We start from the raw sequence: 22,162 nt of genomic DNA on the forward strand, positions 1-22,162 counted from the left end.
GGATTTCAGTGGACCCACTTTGTGTGTTGGTTTTACATCAATCAACTGCCTTTATCCAAACCTGAAATGTTTGTTTAGGGCTGTGAGGATACCAGTATCATAATATTTTTTTCCATGGCAAAAATGAGAACACGAAGCAGACTTTGGTCCTTTAAAACCGGATAAATGTAAAATATTGTGTGCTATAGCTTGGAAAATATATACATGTGACTCTGGATGACATAATGTTTGTTTCCAAAATTAGGGCTGTTTTCCTAAAGAAGTGAAATCCGCTTCATGTTTTGTTTCCTTGCCACGATACTAATGAGTATCGCGATACTGGTATCGTCCCGGTCCTACTATTGTTAACCATAAAACCCTTTGGGTTATGTGCTTTGTGAATGAACTAAAATGAAGTGAATTGAAGCAAACCCAATGGCTTCTTAGGACTAGGTTTTTTGAGTCCTTTATGGTTCAGGCAAAGAGTTGGCTATTTGCTCCTTGTTAGTATAGTCCAATGTCCAGTATAAAAGTTTGGGGTAAATACTTCATTTGGAACAGGCTTGTTGTTTGTTAGGGGCAGTGGTGTAAAGTACTTGTCCATTGTTGGGGGCAGTGGTGTGTAAAAATACTTTAAAGTACTACTTTTTTGGGTATCTGAACAATACTTTACTATTTATATAATACTCAAGTATGACAATTAGGTACTTTTTCCACCACTGGTTAGGGGGAATGCCGTAGGAGCAAGAGGACAGAGGGAGGGAGGGAGAGAAATGGGAGAGAGGGAGGGATTAAAAAAAAGACTGGGGCACCGCTGAACACAGTGAGCTGTTTGTGCTGGGATCTGTGACTCAGAGAGAGAAGGCCACAGAATTACAGGTTTTCTCCTCTGCTAGGGCCTCGCCAGGGTACTCCCATAGCCACTGGGCCTGTTCCATGCCATGCCCACACTCTCTATCCACAACGCACACGCGCACACACACACACACACACACACACACACACACACACACCAGAAAAACCATCCTCTCCTGACATTGGACTTTATTGGACCTGTTCTTTCATTAACTCCACCCCGAGGCAATAAATACAAGATCCATCTTCGAGCAGAGATGGTAGAGACCTGGGAGCTTAGAAGATGACCTATGGGAATGACTATATTGGTGTACTGTGCTGTACCCTTCATTGGAAATATTGGAGTAACTCAGACTATTTTCTTTGGGATTTTTGGTCTTTTCATTTTAAACAATTGTGAAAATGCAATATTTTTTGCAAGCTGACCGTAAGGTGATGATTTGCAATTACAGACTAATTTGTACTGTTCCGTACAGTTAAAGAATGGATAAGGGCGGATTTTCCATCCAACCATTTTTCTCTCTGTTTGCACTTGAAAGTGGAGCTTTTACTGACAGGCCAAATGTGCAAGGAGTTGGGATCACTGTGTCTGTGAGCCCACTGTGTGAATGAAAGAGAAAGGAAAAGAGAGTAAGAGAGAGACACCAGCGAGCTGAGTAGTTGCTGTGCTGTGTGTGGGCTCTGTCTGTATTAGTCCAGCCTGGCTCCTCCCTGCCCCTCCCTCTCTCCCTCTCTCCCTCCCTCCCTCCTTCCCTCTCTCTTCAGCGATACATGTGCAGGGAGAGACTGTGACGCAGCCATTCCAGAGTGTGAGCCAAAGGCACACAGACAGCCAGGCAGCACTGATCCTACTCCCTATACTCCACAGGGGCATACCAGACCCAGAGAAGAACACCTTATCTACAACACACACCGGCTGCTAAACTTCCAGAGGTCCGGCTGTGCAGACCACCAGGAGGCTTCCACTCACAACCTGACACTCCCACTAAGGTAAGACAAAGGCGTTTTAGCTCTGGTTGCACTTTGACTGACAGTTGTGAATGTGAGCCCACACTAACAGAGATGAGAGAATAGGTTCCTGCTTGTACCTTGATCTTGACGGCTACAGTGTACAGTTGAAATGTAATTTCACTTTCATTGTTGACCGGTTGGGGGCGTGGGATAACAACTCGGCTGGGACCTTTTTAAAGTATATGTCATTCAGTGTAGGTTACTGAAATGCATGGTTATTGGGGAAAGTTACTCTTTCCAAAAGTACCTCATTATCTATGGAAAGGACTTGACACGTTGTACATTATATGGAGTGTTAAGGTGTTCACATTTATCAGTTACTTATTTATCGTATGTGCTGTATCATTGCACGAGTTATGAAATAGATGTCATCTATCTGTTATTGAGTGATTCCTAACGACACCCAGACAAAAAAAGACCATGATTTGGGGGATTTTCACAAAATGTAGTCCATACAAAAGTCCTTTGGAAGAAGGATTGTTGACGTACACTGAGTGTACAAAACATTAGGAACACCTGCTCTTTCCACGACAGACTGACCAGGTGAAAGCTATGATCTCTTATTGATGTCACCTGTTAAATCCACTTAAATCAGTGTAGTTGAAGGGGAAGAGACGAGTTAAAGAAGGATTTTTAAGCCTTGAGACAATTGAAACATGGATTGTGTATGTGTGCCATTCAGCGGGTGAATGGGCAAGACAAAAAATATTTAAGTTCCTTTGAATGGGGTATGGTAGTAGGTGCCAGGCGCACCGGTTTGAGTGTGTCAAGAACTGCAACACTGCTGGGCTTTTCACACTTAAGTTTCCTGTGTGTATCAAGAACGGCCCACCACCCAAAGGACATGCAGCCAACTTGACACAACTGTGGGAAGCATTGGAGTCAACATGGGCCAGCATCCCTGTGGAACGCTTTCAACACCTTGTGGAGTCCATGCCCCGACGAATTGAGGCTGTTCTGAGGTCAAAAGGGGGTGCAACTCAATATTAGGAAGGTGTTCCTAATGTTTGGTACACTATGTGTATTTGAAATTTGTATCTAAAAGCATAATTGAGAAATAATTAATCAAAGTTGGCTTATTTATGACATTTTGGGCTTACCAAGTTATCCTGTAAGACTCCATTATGTTTCAGCTGTAGACGCTACAAAGCAAAAATTGGTGGCATATGAAGCTTTTCAGCTTGCTCTGTAATATGAGTAGTATTTACAGATATATTTTTTTTTTTACATGAATATATATATTTTTATATTGCTAATTGTCAATATATTGTGGAAACATAATATACTCTACGGCCATATCAAAGTTCCAGAGTGGAATCTAAGCTAGTTTTTTTGGCCTTCAAAAGCCTTTCATCCAGTACTTTCTGACAGTCATTTATTTCACTGCTGCCTCTGCCTGTCTAAACATTGAGACAGTGGTTCTTCATCTCCTAATCAGGGCATCCTGCTGTGTTTATTTATGTAGTGAGTCAAGGCTGTGGTATAATGACTGAGGTTTAGGCAAGCCGAATGTAAGTGGAGGGAGACAACCATCGGACAGATCTCTCAGAATTAATGACTCTGGCATAATTAGCAGGCTGTTAGTACTTCTTCACTCTGTCTCAACAAGCAGTTGGCCGACAAGGGAGATGATGCAGCTATTCTTTGCTTGCATAATGTTTGTTCATTGTTTTGTATGCTTCTGTAGTTCTTGAATACATATTTTGTATATTATCGTAATTGCCTGTTCACTGTGCAGACGCCAGACGGTGGGAATTTGACTTGCTCAGGAGAGAGCTAAAGTTGCTTAACCACCCAAACAGCAATTTAATAAGGCTTCTGATAGTGAGAGAGATGCATAGCTGTTACACGCCTAAACCCCACCCCCTCCTCCTTTACTATTTTCATGCAAACTCACATGGTTCCCTCAGGCTTCACTATACTTGTTCTAACATCTTCTGTATCTTATGTTAATTAATTCATCCTTCCCTCCACAGCCTGTCTCCCAGCTAACCACCTGAACCACCTGCTGGATGTCCACTATGGAAACTCCGGGTCAGAAACGAACCAGCCGTGGCGGAGCCGCCACTCCGCTCTCCCCAACCCGTATCTCCCGCCTGCAGGAGAAGGACGACCTATGCAACCTCAACGACCGGCTGGCCGTCTACATCGACAAGGTGCGCTCACTGGAGGTAGAGAACGCTGGGCTGCGGCTCCGCATCACCGAGTCTGAGACCGAGATCAGCCGTGAGGTGACGGGCATGAAGGCGGCCTATGAGACGGAGCTCGCTGACGCCCGCAAGACCCTCGACTCGGTGGCCAAGGAGCGCGCCCGACTGCAGCTGGAGCTAGGCAAAGTCAAGGAGGAGTACAAGGAGCTCAAAGTCAGGTAGGACACATTAGACTGGCAGGGTTTCCCCTATAGGTTAGTTTTCCGTAGGCAGCATGCAAAGGCTGCAAACACCAAATGTTCAATTTAATTGAGGCCAAATGTTCTCGGTGGAGGGTAAGAGAGCTAGCGAAGATGGGGTGGCAGGAGTATTATTAGGGGAAACACTGGGATGGGGACGGAAAGGCAGGAGGTTTATGGGTAATCCTTTATCTGAATGTGGTGTCATAAAGTGAGTCTATTGTAAGTTTCTGGCTGAGGGACACATTGGGTTCTGGCCAAGGGACTAATTCATTTAGTCTGAATTTGAAAGTGATTGTGCTTCAGCATGTAATCTCACTGACACACATCAATGACACACATTTACCTGCCTACAACCTCCTACATGATGATAGGGAGGGGCATATTCAAACCAGAGGATGAGACACCATCTCATTTCATTACACATAATTAGTGGTAACATTATTTCCCTGTACTGGCTCTGACTCATCAACCAGTGCATGTCTGCTCTTACTCCTTCACCACAGTCTTTCTCAATGAAGTAGATTTCCACTTCTACAGTATGTTCCGCTCTCTCTTCCAAACCATAAGTACACCAGCCCTGAAGCCATTTTCAGTATGCTGGCACATTTGTCAGAGTGTTGATTAGATAAGCCTTTAGTAATAAATAATTGAATTGAACCCATTGCAACCTTTAATACCAAGGCAGTTTGCCACTGAGGGTGTGAGTGGTAGTGCTTCTAATCCACACCTGGGTGATGCAACATCCATTTTGCACCAGAATGTACACCACCTATTAGTTCAACTCCAACTTCTAAAATACTTTAGAAAGAGGTATGGAGAGTGACATGCCTGACATTAGTTGAGTACATTCCTGGTGGTTTTCAGCAGGTTGGGTAGTAAATACTGTATTCCCCCACACGGGGCCACGCCCCTGACAAACAGCTCGCTCTGTTTAGCTTGACTTACGAGTGTAATGACACACTCAACATTCCCGCAATGCGTTGTTACGCAACACGTTTCAATCAAAGCCTTTCCAGGTTAAGATAAAACATGCTTTAATCCAAACTCTGGTGTTGTAAGCACCATGCTCCAACCAACTGAGCCATCTGAACTGGCTGGGCAGGTTAGTTAGACCTTGGGGAGAATGTTAAAGGTATCTCTCTACCAGAGTTCAGTGGGTGAATGTGTCCACAGACAGAAAATAGCATACAACTCTCTCTCCTACTAGCAGGCAACAGCCTGCAATGACTCCACAGGAATGTTTGAAAGTCTTGGCAAAGTGCAAATCGGGTTGGAGTGCGTCTGAGAAAATGAAAGACAGTTGAAAGTATTAGTTGTATTTACTTATTTTTTTACTCTCCTACTTTGTTTCTTTTAACATACCATCATTTATGCATGGGGCTTCCTTCCAAAGGGAGTCGCAAACAGAGAATAGGAATATTTTTAAGCTATGCAAACACTGTCTTCAACAGCTTCTCATTGACATACCTCAGTGAGTTTCAACACTGTGCAATTGCAATGTTGAAGCAACGGCATCTGTACAGAGAGGTGGGTGGAGTCTTACTGGTCCAACCATAGTGCCATTGTGTTTTCACTTGGTTAATGTTTCAATTGATGTTTGCAGTGTATCCGTCAAGATGAAATGTACAGTATTTGGTGTGCCCAAGGTTGCAGGTGAGGGTGTGGCTCTGGGGTGGGTTTGTGTTTCAGTGTTGACCTTGGTCAGGGTGTGGACTTCTGGATGTTGACTTGAGGGTGTTGAGTGATTTAGGCTGTGTGAAGAAGTGGATACATTTCAGAGTGTAGTGTCTCTCTTTAAAAACCAAGTCAGTTTGGTGATTGAATGGAATTTTACAGTTCACTTCTATTCTCTTTCCCATTGTGCCATAAGGTCCTTAGCTGAGTGAAAAATAGCAACAGCACCTATAACTATATTGCTTTCCAAAGGAAACCAATCATTTGTTACGCGTGTGGTGGAAATGTATCACTCAGCCCCGTGTGGGCAGGCTCAGTCTCTTACTCTTCAGCTGGTGTGTTTGCCAGTGTTTGGTTGCCATGGCAGCTGGGGAGTCTTGATATGGGTGTGTGACAGGGTGGTGACTCAGAGGTTTTTCAAGGCTTTGGTTGTGGGAAGGGAAGGGGCTGCTGGCTGTGTCCTCTCCTTTAGGTCTGGACCTCTGGGGCAGTGCATCATCTTTATTAATAGTTAATACGTATCATCTAGTTCCCTATCAACACCATGTTATTACCACTTGCTGGTGCCCTATGAGGGCTTGCAATAATAATGCAAGTAAATGTAACTTTCTTATCAGAGACAGAGCAGTATACTGTCCCAGCAATGTGATTGACAAATAAACAGAAAGTGTGCATGTCCCTTTCAACGATATTGTTAGTCATTCAAATATTATAATGCCCCATTACTGTAGGCCCTACATGCTGTATAGCTTGTACATTATACAGAGCCAGGCCCTCTCTAGCCCTGTTTTGATGTGTGCTGCAACAGATGTAACTGTCACTTACCATGGCCTATGACTGTACACACCTGTTCATAGACATGCCATTGGGCCATGCCACACAGACGTCTTTGTGTCGCACATGCAACTCCCCTGAGGGCAGACCACCGCCGTTGTGCTACTGGGATGTAAACTGCTCGTCTATAACCCAGTCTAGCTTGTAAATGATTTGCCAGGGGGGATAAAAACAAACCTTATTTGGCTAAAGCATGTTCCACTGTTAGGATAGAGTAAGAATCGCTAGGCTAGAAGACAAGCGGGGTAGCCTAAAATATCGACTGCTTAACTAAGACGCTGCTATGCTACAATATGATTTGCTAAGCTTCAACATGAGCCCCAAGGCTCACACTCCCACATTCGTCAAGGTCTAGTCTAGTTGTCCACTGTGGATGCTCCTCCTCTAGAACATAAGAGGGGCGGCGGACGCTAGTCTCGTGCCACAGTGCCTTCCATCTGTGCCAGTGGCTGTGAAACAGGAGCATGTGTGGGGGAACCTGTTCCTGGTCGTCATTGGCAGGACAACCCTGTCTCCCCTCCCAGACAATGAATAGACGTCTGGATGAATAGACTGCTTTGTGTTGACAATGTACTTTTGTCCAGTTTACAATGCGAATTATATTGTTAACCTGTTGCTTTTTAACCTTTTTCTTCACACCTGGAAGTAAAGATGGTTCACTAATCTATTGCAGACTGTTAAACAATGATGAAATGTTGTAGGCATTCATGATCAAAGGTGGTGGAGTAGGCTATATCATTGAGGGATTTCAAAAGTCAATAGCCGCGCCCATTTCCGGATTTCCAGAGTCTGTGTTTATTGAGCGCTTTTCCAAGGTTGCTGTGTGCCATACCTGTTGGCACAGAGTAACAGATCAGCGTAGCTAAGGGTGGGGCAGGACTGGAAAAGTCTAACACAATGGATCATTTGTTAAGATCTTCTAACACTTGTAGGGCTATGATGTTTTGTCTGTTTATTGAGGGTACGGTATGCAGGATACTTCTAAATGTTCATTATAATTCATATGATTACAGTGTGAAGTATCCCAACATATTTCCTTTTTTACTTGTGTTTTCATTCCAATGACATGAATGATGGAACATCTGATATGACGTCATTTGGCTTCTTTATGTATGCCAACTTGTAACACTTTGGGACTATCAGACAACACAGCAGGAAGTACACTTATCATATAGCACAAACACATTTCCTTCATTAAGAAAGTTTGTTCTCACAGTTTCCTTTCCACACACACACACACACACACAGTCTTGTACAGCTAACCTTGTGGGCACACAATTCAGACCCATTCAAAATCCTATTTTCCCTAACCCGTACACTTACCCTAACCCTAACCCTAGCTCCTAACCCTAAAACTAACCCTAGCTCCTAACCCTAAACCTAATTCTAACACTAATTCTAACCTTAACCCTAAACCCCCTAGAAATAGCATTTGACCTTGTGGGGACCAACAGAATGTTCCCAGTTGGTCAAATGTAGGTTTGTTTACTATTCTTGTGGTGTGGTCCCAACAAGAATAGTTAAACACGTACACACACACAGCACATGTTTTACTATCTTTGTGGGGACCTAACATTTATTTCCATTCAAAATCATATTTACCCTAAACCTAACCCCTAACCCTAATTGCAACCCTAAACCTAACCCCTAAGCTTCAAACCCTGGACGACGCTGGGCCAATTGTGCGCCGCCCCATGGGTCTCCCAGTCGCGGCCGGCTACGGCAGAGCCTGGATTCGAACCAGGATCTCTAGTGGCACAGCTAGCACAGCGATGCAGTGCCTTAGACCACTGCGCCACTCTGGAGACATATGTAGATGTAATGTGAATAGATGGGGAGTGGCGCTAACGTTAGCATTATGGAACTAATACAGCAGACTGTGTTGCACATATGAGGAGTAGCAGTGTTAGCTTTAACATTCTTTAGCCTATTCTAGCCCATGGGAATAAGTCTGTAACAGCACAAAACTGTTGTTAGATGCACTAAGCAGAAATCGCTCCGCCATTTCCCGGATGCTACAATTCTAATAGTTCGCCTAATTTCAGTTTGTGACAAAACAAGCAAGTATAGTGTAGAGAATCATTGTACCATCTAAACAACTGTGAAATGTATTTTCCATAACCAAAATATTACAAATGAAACTTAAGAACAGGAAGCATAGAAATAGCACACATAGAACATATCTACTGCTTCTTAGACTTGCTTTCAATGAGAATGACAGATCTATAACACACATTTCTGTGACTTTGGTCAGGTCGCCCAAAAAGTTACATATTCCAGCTTTAAGAGGTAAAGATGAGTTCGCTTCTGCTCTACGGTATGTAAACGTCAGTAAACATTTCCCTAATGAGCACTTGCATTGAGGAGTGCATTGGACAACATTGGCCTGCATCTGGTTAACCATCACAATAATCCTTTTAAAGCTTGGATTGTATAGGCTCCAGTAAACAAGAGTGATTGTTAGTGACACAAAATGCAAAACATCTGGAGGTATTCCTGAATGCTCAAAATGCTCCATGCAAACATCAAGCTCTGTTGAATGAAATGAAAACGCTTCAGATTTATTGATTATCTCAAATATACTTGTGAGTTAATGAGCATTCAGAGTTGTGGTCATCAAATTGGGATTTCCGGTACCCACAAGGATAGTAATACAAGGAGGCTAATTGGTCTATTTTTAGGCCCAAATATTTTCTAAACACATAGTTTGGTTACCACTAGTAACCAAGGAGTATACTGCTACTTTTAGCTCAGGGAAACTCTAAACAATTTGCTGACGTGTAATGCACTCTACTTCCATTTAATCATGTGAATGTTTGGTGGGGCTGACACATAGCTGGACAATAGGAGGAACCCATTGAAGTCCATTTGTTATGCTAAAGTGTTTGAATTAAGTCCTTCTCCCCTAAAATGGACAAGAGCAATGAATGATGATGTACCAAAGCTATTCAAATACTCTGTGGTTCTGCACTCAAACATCCTCTCAATAGAGGCTTTTGGCTCACAATCCCTCAGGATATGAATGTCTAAAGTACACAATAGAAACAGGGAAAGTACACCAGAGAGAGAGAGAAATAGTTGGTGAACATCCTTAATTGTGCAGAACTTGAATTGAATAGAAGAAGAAACACTTCTTATTCAACAAGTAGTCCATCTTTGGTACAGTTTGTGAGGCACAAATAATAAATATTTGGTTTCTAAAACGCTCGCTCTTCATGGAACAAATAGAAACTCGACAGAGTGCAGCCTTTCCCCCCCCTCGTTTTCCTCAGGGAAGAAATGTGTACCATGACAGTTTATTATACTACAGCTTCTCCCAGGAGGTTTGGATCACCACTCTCTCTGTAAACTCCCTCGAGGGCAGCGTCATATTCTACCAGCATGTCCTCAGCCTGTATCATGTGACGCAGTGTGACCTTCTCAAGTTATACAGAACCAAGGGGGTCTGTCTGGACCGCAGGCTCCCTGGATTTGGGTGACACTTTATTTTGGCCACAAATGAAACCTGTTGTTGTGTGACCTGCTATTAGAGACACAGGTTTAGGCTTATTGAAAATGTGTAAGTATATTTAAATAATGTTATTGAAAAATTGTTTGTGTTTGTGTTTACTGTGTCATTAGTAGTTATTTCAACTAGTGTATTGACTAGCAATGCATAGGTAGCTTGAGGGTTGACTGTAGTTACACAACAATGTTAATAGTAGTTGTACAATTGATGGCTATTCTAATATATTGTTTTGTCTTTTAACTTAGTGTCTTTTAGGTCTTGTGGGAGTATACCTAGCCTGGTCCTGTGGCTTCTTGCTCCACTAGCGCTAAGACTGTAAATGTGATGTCTGCTATATAGAGCTCTCTTTGTTGGAGTTTTGATAATTAAAGAGTAGTGTTTCGGTAGGTGGACTTTCGGTAGACCAGTACTGTGTTCCGAGAAGGCATTGGTGGACTGGAACGAGTGTGTGTGTGTGTAGAGCAGTGTTTGGATCAGAGTTTCCATAACACTTTGATTCTATTCAGGACCCAGCCAAACTGAATGAGTCATCCGCTCGCTAAAAGGGTAAATCACTTTAAGATGCTGGGCCTCTGCAGAATCACACATGCTCACTCCACACGAACACACATCATACTTAGACACACACATTACATGTACACAAATGCAAATTAAAACACACACGTCTCAAAGTAAGTCATGCACACTCAACACACTGGGAAGTTCCCATTTGGTAGTGGATGAAGTGGGTGTGACCTCAAACTTCCTAATCTGGTCAGTAATGTAACTGCCAGTTGATGACCACAACTCTGAATGCTCATTAACTCACAAGTATATTTGAGATAATCAATAAATCTGAAGCGTTTTCATTTCATTCAACAGAGCTTGATGTTTGCATGGAGCATTTTGAGCATTCAGGAATACCTCCAGATGTTTTGCATTTTGTGTCACTAACAATCACTCTTGTTTACTGGAGCCTATACAATCCAAGCTTTAAAAGGATTATTGTGATGGTTAACCAGATGCAGGCCAATGTTGTCCAATGCACTCCTCAATGCAAGTGCTCATTAGGGAAATGTTTACTGACGTTTACATACCGTAGAGCAGAAGCGAACTCATCTTTACCTCTTAAAGCTGGAATATGTAACTTTTTGGGCGACCTGACCAAAGTCACAGAAATGTGTGTTATAGATCTGTCATTCTCATTGAAAGCAAGTCTAAGAAGCAGTAGATATGTTCTATGTGTGCTATTTCTATGCTTCCTGTTCTTAAGTTTCATTTGTAATATTTTGGTTATGGAAAATACATTTCACAGTTGTTTAGATGGTACAATGATTCTCTACACTATACTTGCTTGTTTTGTCACAAACTGAAATTAGGCGAACTATTAGAATTGTAGCATCCGGGAAATGGCGGAGCGATTTCTGCTTAGTGCATCTAACAACAGTTTTGTGCTGTTACAGACTTATTCCCATGGGCTAGAATAGGCTAAAGAATGTTAAAGCTAACACTGCTACTCCTCATATGTGCAACACAGTCTGCTGTATTAGTTCCATAATGCTAACGTTAGCGCCACTCCCCATCTATTCACATTACATCTACATATGTCTCCAGAGTGGCGCAGTGGTCTAAGGCACTGCATCGCTGTGCTAGCTGTGCCACTAGAGATCCTGGTTCGAATCCAGGCTCTGCCGTAGCCGGCCGCGACTGGGAGACCCATGGGGCGGCGCACAATTGGCCCAGCGTCGTCCAGGGTAGGGGAGGGAATGGCCGGCAGGGATGTAGCTCAGTTGGTAGGGTTGTGGGTTCGATTCCCACGGGGGGGCCAGTATGAAAAATAAAAAAATAATGTACGCACTCACTAACTGTAAGTCGCTCTGGATAAGAGCGTCTGCTAAATGACTAAAATGTAATGTAAAATGTATTCACATGGCACCACAGCAGAGCTTTCATTGTAACTCAATGCAGCTGCATGGGGTAATAGGCCTCAGATCAGTTAAGCTCTGACTCTGTTCAGTGGTGTGTCCAGAACATTTTGAATGGGGTGGCCAAGGTGGGACACACCCAGTTTAGGGGGACCATACCATTTTGAACCAGGATTTTATTTTCAATTGAATTATGATGGTTTAATGCATTAAATGCTTCAGCTTAGGTTTGGTACATTTTCCCTGTTCAAATAAATCATAAATCAATTCCAAAAGTTTTGTTAGTGTTTGCATTCGAGGTCTGGATTTTATATAAGGGGGCGGCAGGTAGCTTAGTGGTTAGTGCCAGTAACCGAAAGGTCGCTGGTTCTAATCCCCGAGGCGACTAGGTGAAAAATCTGCCGACGTGCCCTTGAGCAAGGCACTTAACCCTAATTGCTCCTGTAAGTCGCTCTGGATAAGAGAGTCTGCTAAATGACAAAACATTTAAAAAATCAAATGTGTTAGCATACAGCAGTAAATTGACTTGAAAGCGACATCCAGAGAGCAAATTATACCGTGACATTCGGGTGGTCTCTATTTTTTTGGCTCAACCTCCTATGTGTGCTTGCGCGTGCACAAATTAATTTTTATCAGCTTCATAGTAAATGCATGTAATTTAACTGTAAAAATATATTACCTTTTTAATGTGTCATGAACACAACCAGTCTCATTATGTTCTCATTTGATTGGTAAACAAATCACTTCAAAAAGTAGGTCAAGTAGGTTACCTGCACATGTTTGTCTACTCCAATATAAGTCCAGCATCTGAACTGTGCACCCACCATTTGAATGGAAAGGGATATTACAAACGCCATAAGTGTTATGACATTCAGCCTACAAAGTATTGTGTATTCATGGTTGCCAAGGGAAGCCAGGATCCCCAAAAATTAACAATAAAAAAAAAAGAAACAAACTTATAAAATGATTTCTCATTCGTGTCCAACTATCTTTCATAATTTTCATTCAATTCACCAGAGAAAGCATCCAGATCAATATATTCAAAGACGACCTATCTGATCTCCACATTTCTGGGGGGGGCCATTGGGGTGGCCAACCATATATAAAAAAAATATATGGGGGTTGGGGTGGCCACCCTGGGACACCCCCTGGACACGCCACTGGCTCTGTTTGCTCTGTCAAAGCCAATCATACACTGTTTGTTGTTCATCTACATGGAGCGTATGTTCTACCAAGGTTGGCTGCACCAATATTGAATGAAAAAGATAACTCTAGAAATTAATTTAGACTTTGATTTCAGTATGCAGTAGTTTGATTTCATGTTAACTAGTGTTATAAGACGAGTGTTACAAGTGGTAAGACAAGGACAAACTGGCTAACCTGTGTTCTCTAGTTATCTACCTTATCAGGGCTAGATAATCAAATCAAACAACGATAGCTAGCTCTTATGCCAACATGCAGACTGAATGAAAGGGCACTGGGCTTCTGACTCATGTCATGGTGAATCACTAACTAATCATTATAAGCAGAACCAGGCCTGTGTCACTTATACACAGAGCTACATAAAAGGCCTTATCTGTAGGAGAGACGCTTTCTTTTCCTCATCGCTGGCCATGTGTTTGAATGGGGATATTATGGGAGGCACATGCAGGGTCATGTTCAATAGACATGACAAGGGGAGAAAACATTTCAAAATGGGGGGATTTTATTTTTCTGTTTCAAAACGTTTTGTACCTACTGAGCATCACCCATGTGTAGGATGTTTATGTGATATGAAATGGCCTCCTCTCCATATCTCCCCCTCTCTCTTCTTGTCTATTTGAAACGCACCAAGGAAGTTATCAGTCATGGGCACCATGATGTTGGTGGTGAAACTCTATTCCCATCTGCCCATATGGATGTGGTGAGTGGGTGGCTTCTGGCTATGGCTGGGTTGTTTTCCCCTTGTGATTTATCTCTCTTTCTCACGCGCACACACACGGAATGAAAACAATCCCTTCCATTGTATTTGATCCCAGAAGAGACATGATCATGTGCCAGGCTGTACTTATTATTGTATTATGTTATTTTAATGTCAGAGTTGCTTAGCCCATTTGGAAGATCCCCATGTCCTCTTAACAATGCTTCTAAATTATGTTCACATAAACAACCTTTAGTTGAAGTAATACTATGACATACTTAAACATTTTGTTGAATCAATACAGAAGTAACAGTTGAACCAATCCATGGTCTGAATACTGAACTTTATCTTTGATACGAACCGAAAATCTTTCATTTAATCAATGCTGTTTTCAGAGTTCTCCTGAAACTCCATTGACACATTGTATAGTCTGGCTGTTGGTCTTGAAAAACTCTACTGCTATTTCTGGACCCTGTTTGCACTACGACCCCATTATTCAACAGCCTTCCTTTTCCCCTCTGTATTCTCTGTTTCCTAAACGTACCACTTTGAAAATGGGATTGGAAAGGATTGCTATTAATAGGGATGGGAGCCCAAAGATCGTCTTTAGGGATAGAGGACTGCCGGTAATTTCCAACTTCCAAGGAACCCCACCCACACGTGTTCACACATGTCAGCCAGACGGGCGGGGCGTCGTTCCTTAGTAGCGCACCGTACCATACAGATCAATCAACCGTTACAACTCCGTGCAGTGGAAGACTGTGTAGTAACACCGGAGAGGGAGGGGGTGATTACATTCTCATTCCTAACAGACCCCCTAATAGCACTGAGAGGCCAGAGGGCTTTTTGCACCGCCTGATTGACTGTGTGACTATTGAGATTTGGCCTTTCCCATTAGTGGGGTGATTTAGCATTGACCGCCTTACTACGGTATACTGTTAGCCCGTTAGCCTGCACTGATAGGGAAATGGCTGTTTACAAGGTGGGTGACTGTAATTTACTGTGCGTAACAAAGTGAGAGTCAGAAAGTAGGTGTGGTAATATAATGAGGGGACCAGAGGATGCACACACACACAGTATAGGAGCGTTCATAGTTGTCTATAATCATGCCACTGTAGTAGTTGTGTGTAAAAAGTAATTTGGACAAGAACCATATGTATCCCTAGTTAAAATGAACAGTGTTTAGTATTGTTCATATGCTTCCTATCCTTTAAAAAATGATATAGAGTGCATGCAATGAATGATCTGTTTAACATCAACTTCATGGGAAACAGATACGATCTCTGGTTTCTGGCTGGTCTTCATAGTGAATCATTATTTAGCCGTTACTGCTGCCAGGACATTAAAAGCCTTTAAGACTGTGGGTATTCCGCATGCTGCATCTGTCATATTGTAGTAATTATAGGCTAGATTTTCCACCAGGAGCCTAACAGGAAAGCTTTTCCAAATAGGCCTATAAGGGAGGAAAGCTTTTCGACAGAGTTTAGCTCTGAAATATGCTCAAAGTAAGCATCGGCAGTGAAAATTCTACATGTTTATCCATTCCATCCAAAATGTGGGGAAATGCCATACTTTAGGCCTGATGAGTAGGCCTTTGTTGTCATAGCAACGGCACAGCAAAACAGCCAGGATTGTGGGCTTTTCCTTTTTTATATATATATATATATATATATATATATATATATATATATATATTTTTTTGGGGGGCTCCATTCTCGTCATTGAGGTGGACAAAGATAGCAGTGAGTCACCCAAGAGTGGAGGCTGAACCAACACATTCCTCCCCTTTCTCTCTCTCCTCACCTCTTTCTCCCCCTCTCTCTCTCACACACTCTACTAAACTGTCTTTCGGCAGTAGCTCTGCTGCTCTCTTTATGTACACTGGAAAACGTTTAGAGACAGAGCTCTTTGTCCTTTGTCCTTTAAGTCATATGTGGTCTTTGATATAACACTGTTGTCACAACAGTAATCTCTCGTGGACAGATTCTCATGGACAGATGAAACGGCAAGAATCTGTCATGGCTCACATAGAATTATGTGATTACGAGCAGCAGTAGATCCTGGTTTTGGGTTTTCGTCGTTGATTACTTGGACGAATCGGGATTGGGCGAAGGCGGTGCTTAAACTGGTGCAGTGATTTTCAAGCCTGTGTGCGGATGATAAACGCTTTCCACTAGATTCCACAGCCACAAAGTCAAAATTGTCTGTATGTAAAAATTAATGGAAACTGAAATGTGCATTTTGGCCATGATAAACACGGCGGAAATTAGTGGAAGGGAGGGGTTTGGCTGAGAGTTTCCGTTTGCGAGGGAGGAGACTTCGCTTCCTTCCTTTGCACAAAGGTAATCACAATTGTTAACGCCATTCCCCCCCAGAAGTAAAACAGGAATTGACAAACTTTTTCGCAAGATAATTTTACTTCTGGGTAACCGGGATTATCACAACAGTAATGTGCACAGGAGAAACAGTTGGGCTACAGTGTGTTCGAAGCATCATCGACTTGCTCCTATTTGCAGCATATTTCTCTTATCTAAATCAGACCGTTAACTGTAGGCTTCCTTAACTCCTTTTCTTTACATGGTTTCTAGATGCCTGGATCAATGGCCTATGAGTAATTGTGACAATTGAACACAACACACCCTATATGCTATAAATACAGTACGCCGGTTTGGTTCTTTGTCCCCTAAAATTCAGTTGTATAAACTGTCCACATCCAACACATGCTGTTTTGATAAACAGAATTCCATCCACACTGGTTTCTGAGGTGTGGTCCAAGTTTGGATGGATTCAAATGTAAACTTACTTCAAAGTGAATTTTGCTCTACAAATGTATTCAGTTTGCACACACACATTTTCTCCCTTTCACACATTCACGCTCAGGCATGAGATTCTCCAATGTCCTCCCATTGTTTACAGGTCATGCATTCCATTGAGTTGACATCCTGGAGCAAACAAACGCATTGCAGTCATAGATACACAGGCATTCACATTCAATATCATCCATATCCTCAACACTAGAGCTGATCAACAATGCCATTCATATTCATTATCACCTATATCCTCAGTACTACAGCTGATGAACAAAGTTACTGACACACATCACATCCAATATTGCCATACTCCGGTCATTCACATTCTGTCATCACAGCCAGGCCTCCTGTATTACCATGTCCTATTACCATTCGATGTCACCTTCTACCAGCCATTCACATGAGATAATGTCATGTAAACTCAGCAAAAAAGGAAACGTCCCTTTTTCAGGACCCTGTCTTTCAAAGATAATTAGTAAAAATCCATATAACTTCACAGATCTTCATTGTAATGGGTTTAAACAGTTTCCCATGCTTGTTCAATGAACCATAAACAATTAATGAACATGCACCTGTGGAACGGTCGTTAAGACACTAACAGCTTACAGACGGTAGGCAATTAAGGTCACAGTTATGAAAACTTAGGACAGTAAAGAGGCCTTTCTACTGACTCTGAAAAACACCAAAAGAAAGATGCCCAGGGTCCCTGCTCATCTGCGTGAACGTGCCTTAGGCATGCTGCAAGGAGGCATGAGGACTGCAGATGTGGCCAGGGCAATAAATTGCAATGAGACGCCTAAGACAGCGCTACAGGGAGACAGGACGGACAGCTGATCGTCCTCGCAGTGTCAGACCACGTGTAACAACACCTTCACAGGATCGGTACATCCGAACATCACACCTGCGGGACAGGTACAGGATGGCAACAACAACTGCCCGAGTTACACCAGGAACGCACAATCCCTCCATCAGTGCTCAGACTGTCTGCAATAGGCTGAGAGAGGCTGGACTGAGGGCTTGTAGACCTGTTGTAAGGCAGGTCCTCACCAGACATCACCGGCAACAACGTCGCCTATGGGCACAAACCCACCGTCGCTGGACCAGACAGGACTGGCAAAAAGTGCTCTTCACTGACGAGTCGCGGTTTTGTCTCACCAGGGGTGATGGTCGGATTCGCGTTTATCGTCTAAGGAATGAGTGTTACACCGAGGCCTTTACTCTGGAACGGGATCGATTTGGAGGTGGAGGGTCCGTCATGGTCTGGGGCAGTGTGTCACAGCATCATCGGACTGAGCTTGTTGTCATTGCAGGCAATCTCAACGCTCTGCGTTACAGGGAAGACATCCTCCTCCCTCATGTGGTACCCTTCCTGCAGGATCATCCTGACATGACCCTACAGCATGACAATGCCACCAGCCATACTGCTCGTTCTGTGCATGATTACCTGCAAGACAGGAATGTCAGTGTTCTGCCATGGCCAGCGAAGCGCCCGGATCTCAATCCTATTGAGTACGTCTGGGACCTGTTTGATCGGAGGGTGAGGGCTAGGGCCATTCCCCCCTGAAATGTCCGGGAACTTGCAGTTGCCTTGGTGGAAGAGTGGGGTAACATCTCACAGCAAGAACTGGCAAATCTGGTGCAGTCCATGAGGAGGAGATGCACTGCAGTACTTAATGCAGCTGGGGGCCACACCAGATTCTGACTGTTACTTTTGATTTTTACCCCCCTTTGTTCAGGGACACATTATTCTATTTCTGTTAGTCACATGTCTGTGGAACTTGTTCAGTTTGTCTCAGTTGTTGAATCTTGTTATGTTCATACAAATATTTAAACATGTTAAGTTTGCGGAAATAACAGTTGACAGTGAGAGGATGTTTCTTTTTTTGCTGAGTTTACATGCTTATTATTTACATTCTATATCACCATAGATTCAGTACCAGAGCTGATCCACATAGCCCACTAGCCATAATAAATGGCCCACCACCCACACACAAGCTACAGTTCTAGAGGCATTAATGTAGCCCCAGCATGAAATGTTTAGATGTCTTATTTATTTTACCTCTCTTTCATAACGTCTGAGATCCCCAGAGATTGGAAAGCTGCCGCGGTCATCCCCCTCTTCAAAGGGGGTGACACTCTAGATCCAAACTGCTACAGACCTATATCCATCCTGCCCTGCCTTTCGAAAGTATTTGAAAGCCAAGTTAACAAACAGATCACCGACCATTTCGAATACCACCGTACCTTCTCCGCTATGCAATCCGTTTTCGAGCTGGTCACGGGTGCACTTCAGCCACGCTCAAGGTCATAAACGATATTATAACCGCGATTGATAATAGACAGTACTGTGCAGCCGTCTTCATCGACCTGGCCAAGACTTTCGACTCTGTCAACCACCGCATTCTTATTGGCAGACTAAATAGCCTTGGTTTCTCAAATGACTGCCTCGCCTGGTTCACCAACTACTTCTCGAAGAGTTCAGTGTGTCAAATCGGAGGGCCTGTTGTCTGGACCTATGGCAGTCTCTATGGGGGTGCCACAGGGTTCAATTCTTGGGCCGACACTTTTCTCTGTGTATATCAATGATGCTCGCTCTTGCTGCTGGTGACTCTCAGATCCACCTCTACGCAGACGATACCATTTTGTATACATCTGGCCCTTCATTGGACACTGTGTTAACAAACCTCCAAACGAGCTTCAATGCCATACAACAATCCTTCAGTAGCCTCCAACTGCTCTTAAACACTAGTAAAACTAAATGCATGCTTTTCAATCGAACGCTGCTGGCACCCGCCCACCCGACTAGAATCACCACTCTCGACGGGTCTGACCTAGAGTATGTGGACAACTACAAATACCTAGGTGTCTGGTTAGACTGTAAACTCAACTTCCAGACTCACATAAAGAATCTCCAATCTAAAGTTAAATCTAGAATCGGCTTCCTATTTCGCAACAAAGCCTCCTTCACTCATGCTGCCAAACATGCCCTCGTAAAACTGACTATCCTACCGATCCTTGACTTGGCGATGTCATTTACAAAATAGCCTCCAACACTCTACTCAGCAAATTGGATGTAGTCTATCACAGTGCCATCCGTTTTGTCTCCAAAGCCCCATACACTACCCACCACTGTGACCTGTACGCTCTTGTTGGCTGGTCCTCACTACATGTTCGTCGTCAAACCCACTGGCTCCAGGCCATCTATAAATCACTGCTAGGCAAATCCCCGCCTTATCTTAGCTCATTGGTCACCATAGCAGCACCCACCCGTAGTCTGCGCTCCAGCAGGTATATCTCACTGGTCATTCCCAAAGCCAACACCTCCTTTGGCCGCCATTCCTTCCAGTTCTCTGCTGCCAATGACTGGAACGAATTGCAAAAATCTCTGAAGCTGGAGACTCTTATCTCCCTCAATAACTTTAAGCATCAGTTGTCAGAGCACCTTACCGATCACTGCACCTGTACACAGCCCATCTGAAATTAGCCCACCCAACTACCTCATCCCTATATTGTTATTTATTTTGCTCTTTTGCACCCCAGTATCTCTATTTGCACATAATCTCTTGCACATCTAGCATTCCAGTGTTAATACTATTGTAATTATTCTGCACTATAGCCTATTTATTGCCTTACCTCCATAACTTGCTACATTTGCACACACTGTATATATATTTTCTGTTGTATTTTTGACTTTATGTTTTTTTACCCCATATGTAACTCTGTGTTGTTTTTATTGCACTGCTTTGCTTTATCTTGGCCAGGTCGCAGTTGTAAATGAGAACCTGTTCTCAACTGGTTTACCTGGTTAAATAAAGGTGAAATAAAAAAATAAAAAAAATAAACACTGAAAATATCTGGACACAAGCGCTTTACTGTTCCAACTCAGTGTGCAAGTTAGGCTATACACACATGCAGACACACAAACTCACTCACACCTCATAACACAGGACTAACATCCCTATGTTGGGTTATTCTGGGTTCTCCCATGTCTATTATATTTTAATGACTATTTTTAAAATATTCCACACAAACAACACCCTCCTAACCACTGGAACAGTGAGAACTTCATTAGGGCCACAGTTAGGCTATAAGCCAGAGGGAACTTGGCCCCACCAAAGGTGGTTAAACGTAACAAATATTGTTGAACGTAGGTTGTAAAAATGACAATAACAGTATAGTAACTGCGGTTTCATTTGCCCCCAGTCACTAAGCTGTCTGTCTTGATTAACTTGTTTTTGGTTGAAAGCTTTGCTGTTTAGTGGGACATGTCTTATGCCTTCCAAGTACCTGCGCGTATGAGGGCCTGTGTATGTGTGAGTATCTATGACATAAGAGCTAGGCCTTTCTAAAACAGTGACTCTTATTGCAGTTCAGTGGAAATATTTCAGCACAGGAGCCAACCGGAAAGAATTCCTTTCTTCTTAGCGCTCTCTTCCAGATAAAAAGCCTCTCACCTCTCCCTGTCTGGCCTGTCCGGCTACAGTACCAGCACATTACTCACATGACTCCTTGTTCACGTCCCACTGAGCTCTCCTGTGTGTCACTGCCAGTCAGGCTTATCAGTACAAGCTGTTAGACTGATCCTCTCCATCCACACAGGTGGAAAATAAGCTAAATATGACCCCAGTGTCAGTCATAAAGTCTAATGAGTAGAGCCCAATCAAATCTACACAGGGGTAGAGTTTCCTTAAGCCACTAGAAATACTGGTTTAATTAATTCAGATCAAACTAGGCAGTGTACTGCTACATGTATAGCTAAGTTATTATTTATTAAATATGCAGACAATGTTTTTAATGGACCCTTTCTACATACTAATATGCCTCTGTACATTGTAATTGCTGGATCTTGTCCATCATCACTGTAATATATGTATGGGTGTTAGTGTTCCTGTGCATGAAGGATGTTGTGTTGGGTCTTTGTTTTCATGCAAATGGTTATGTCTGTGTGGGTGGCCGTGATGGTGCTGGTGCTGGTAAATGGGGTTGGATACCACCTGTTAGTCCATCAATCACTCTCTGGGCCTTTGTGAAATCTGAGATGGGACTAAGGCTAGTCAGTGTGTGGCAGAGCATAATTCTACTCCATTGTAGACGGTATGTGTGTTCTTGTACAGTGTAGGCTATACAGGCATTTCCATATAGTTCTGATTTTCTGTGTCTTTTATTGAATTCATGCATACATTTGGATGAAAGAGGTTGTTTTAGGCTGGCAGTGGCTGGGGGAGCATGAGGGCTAAGTGGTGGGTTAGTGGTCTGGATGCCATCTCCCAAGCAGATGGGCGTCATTAGTGACAA

The 22,162-nt window shown here is 43.1% G+C and overlaps 1 protein-coding gene across 1 annotated transcript in view; it reads left to right on the forward strand.

Annotated features, from left to right (window-relative positions):
• The first annotated feature begins 1,568 nt into the window (after nucleotides 1-1,568).
• The window catches only part of LOC123492851 (lamin-A-like), a 29,996-nt gene continuing 9,402 nt past the window's right edge, over nucleotides 1,569-22,162 (forward strand). Inside the window, exons 1-2 of the mRNA XM_045226167.1 lie at nucleotides 1,569-1,824; nucleotides 3,822-4,213. Of these exons, the coding sequence (XP_045082102.1) occupies nucleotides 3,858-4,213 (356 nt within the window). The 5' untranslated portion in view covers nucleotides 1,569-1,824; nucleotides 3,822-3,857. The remainder of the gene's footprint in view (nucleotides 1,825-3,821; nucleotides 4,214-22,162) is intronic.

The sequence above is a fragment of the Coregonus clupeaformis genome, chromosome 17, assembly GCF_020615455.1.
Source record: "Coregonus clupeaformis isolate EN_2021a chromosome 17, ASM2061545v1, whole genome shotgun sequence".
Lineage (NCBI taxonomy): Eukaryota > Metazoa > Chordata > Actinopteri > Salmoniformes > Salmonidae > Coregonus > Coregonus clupeaformis.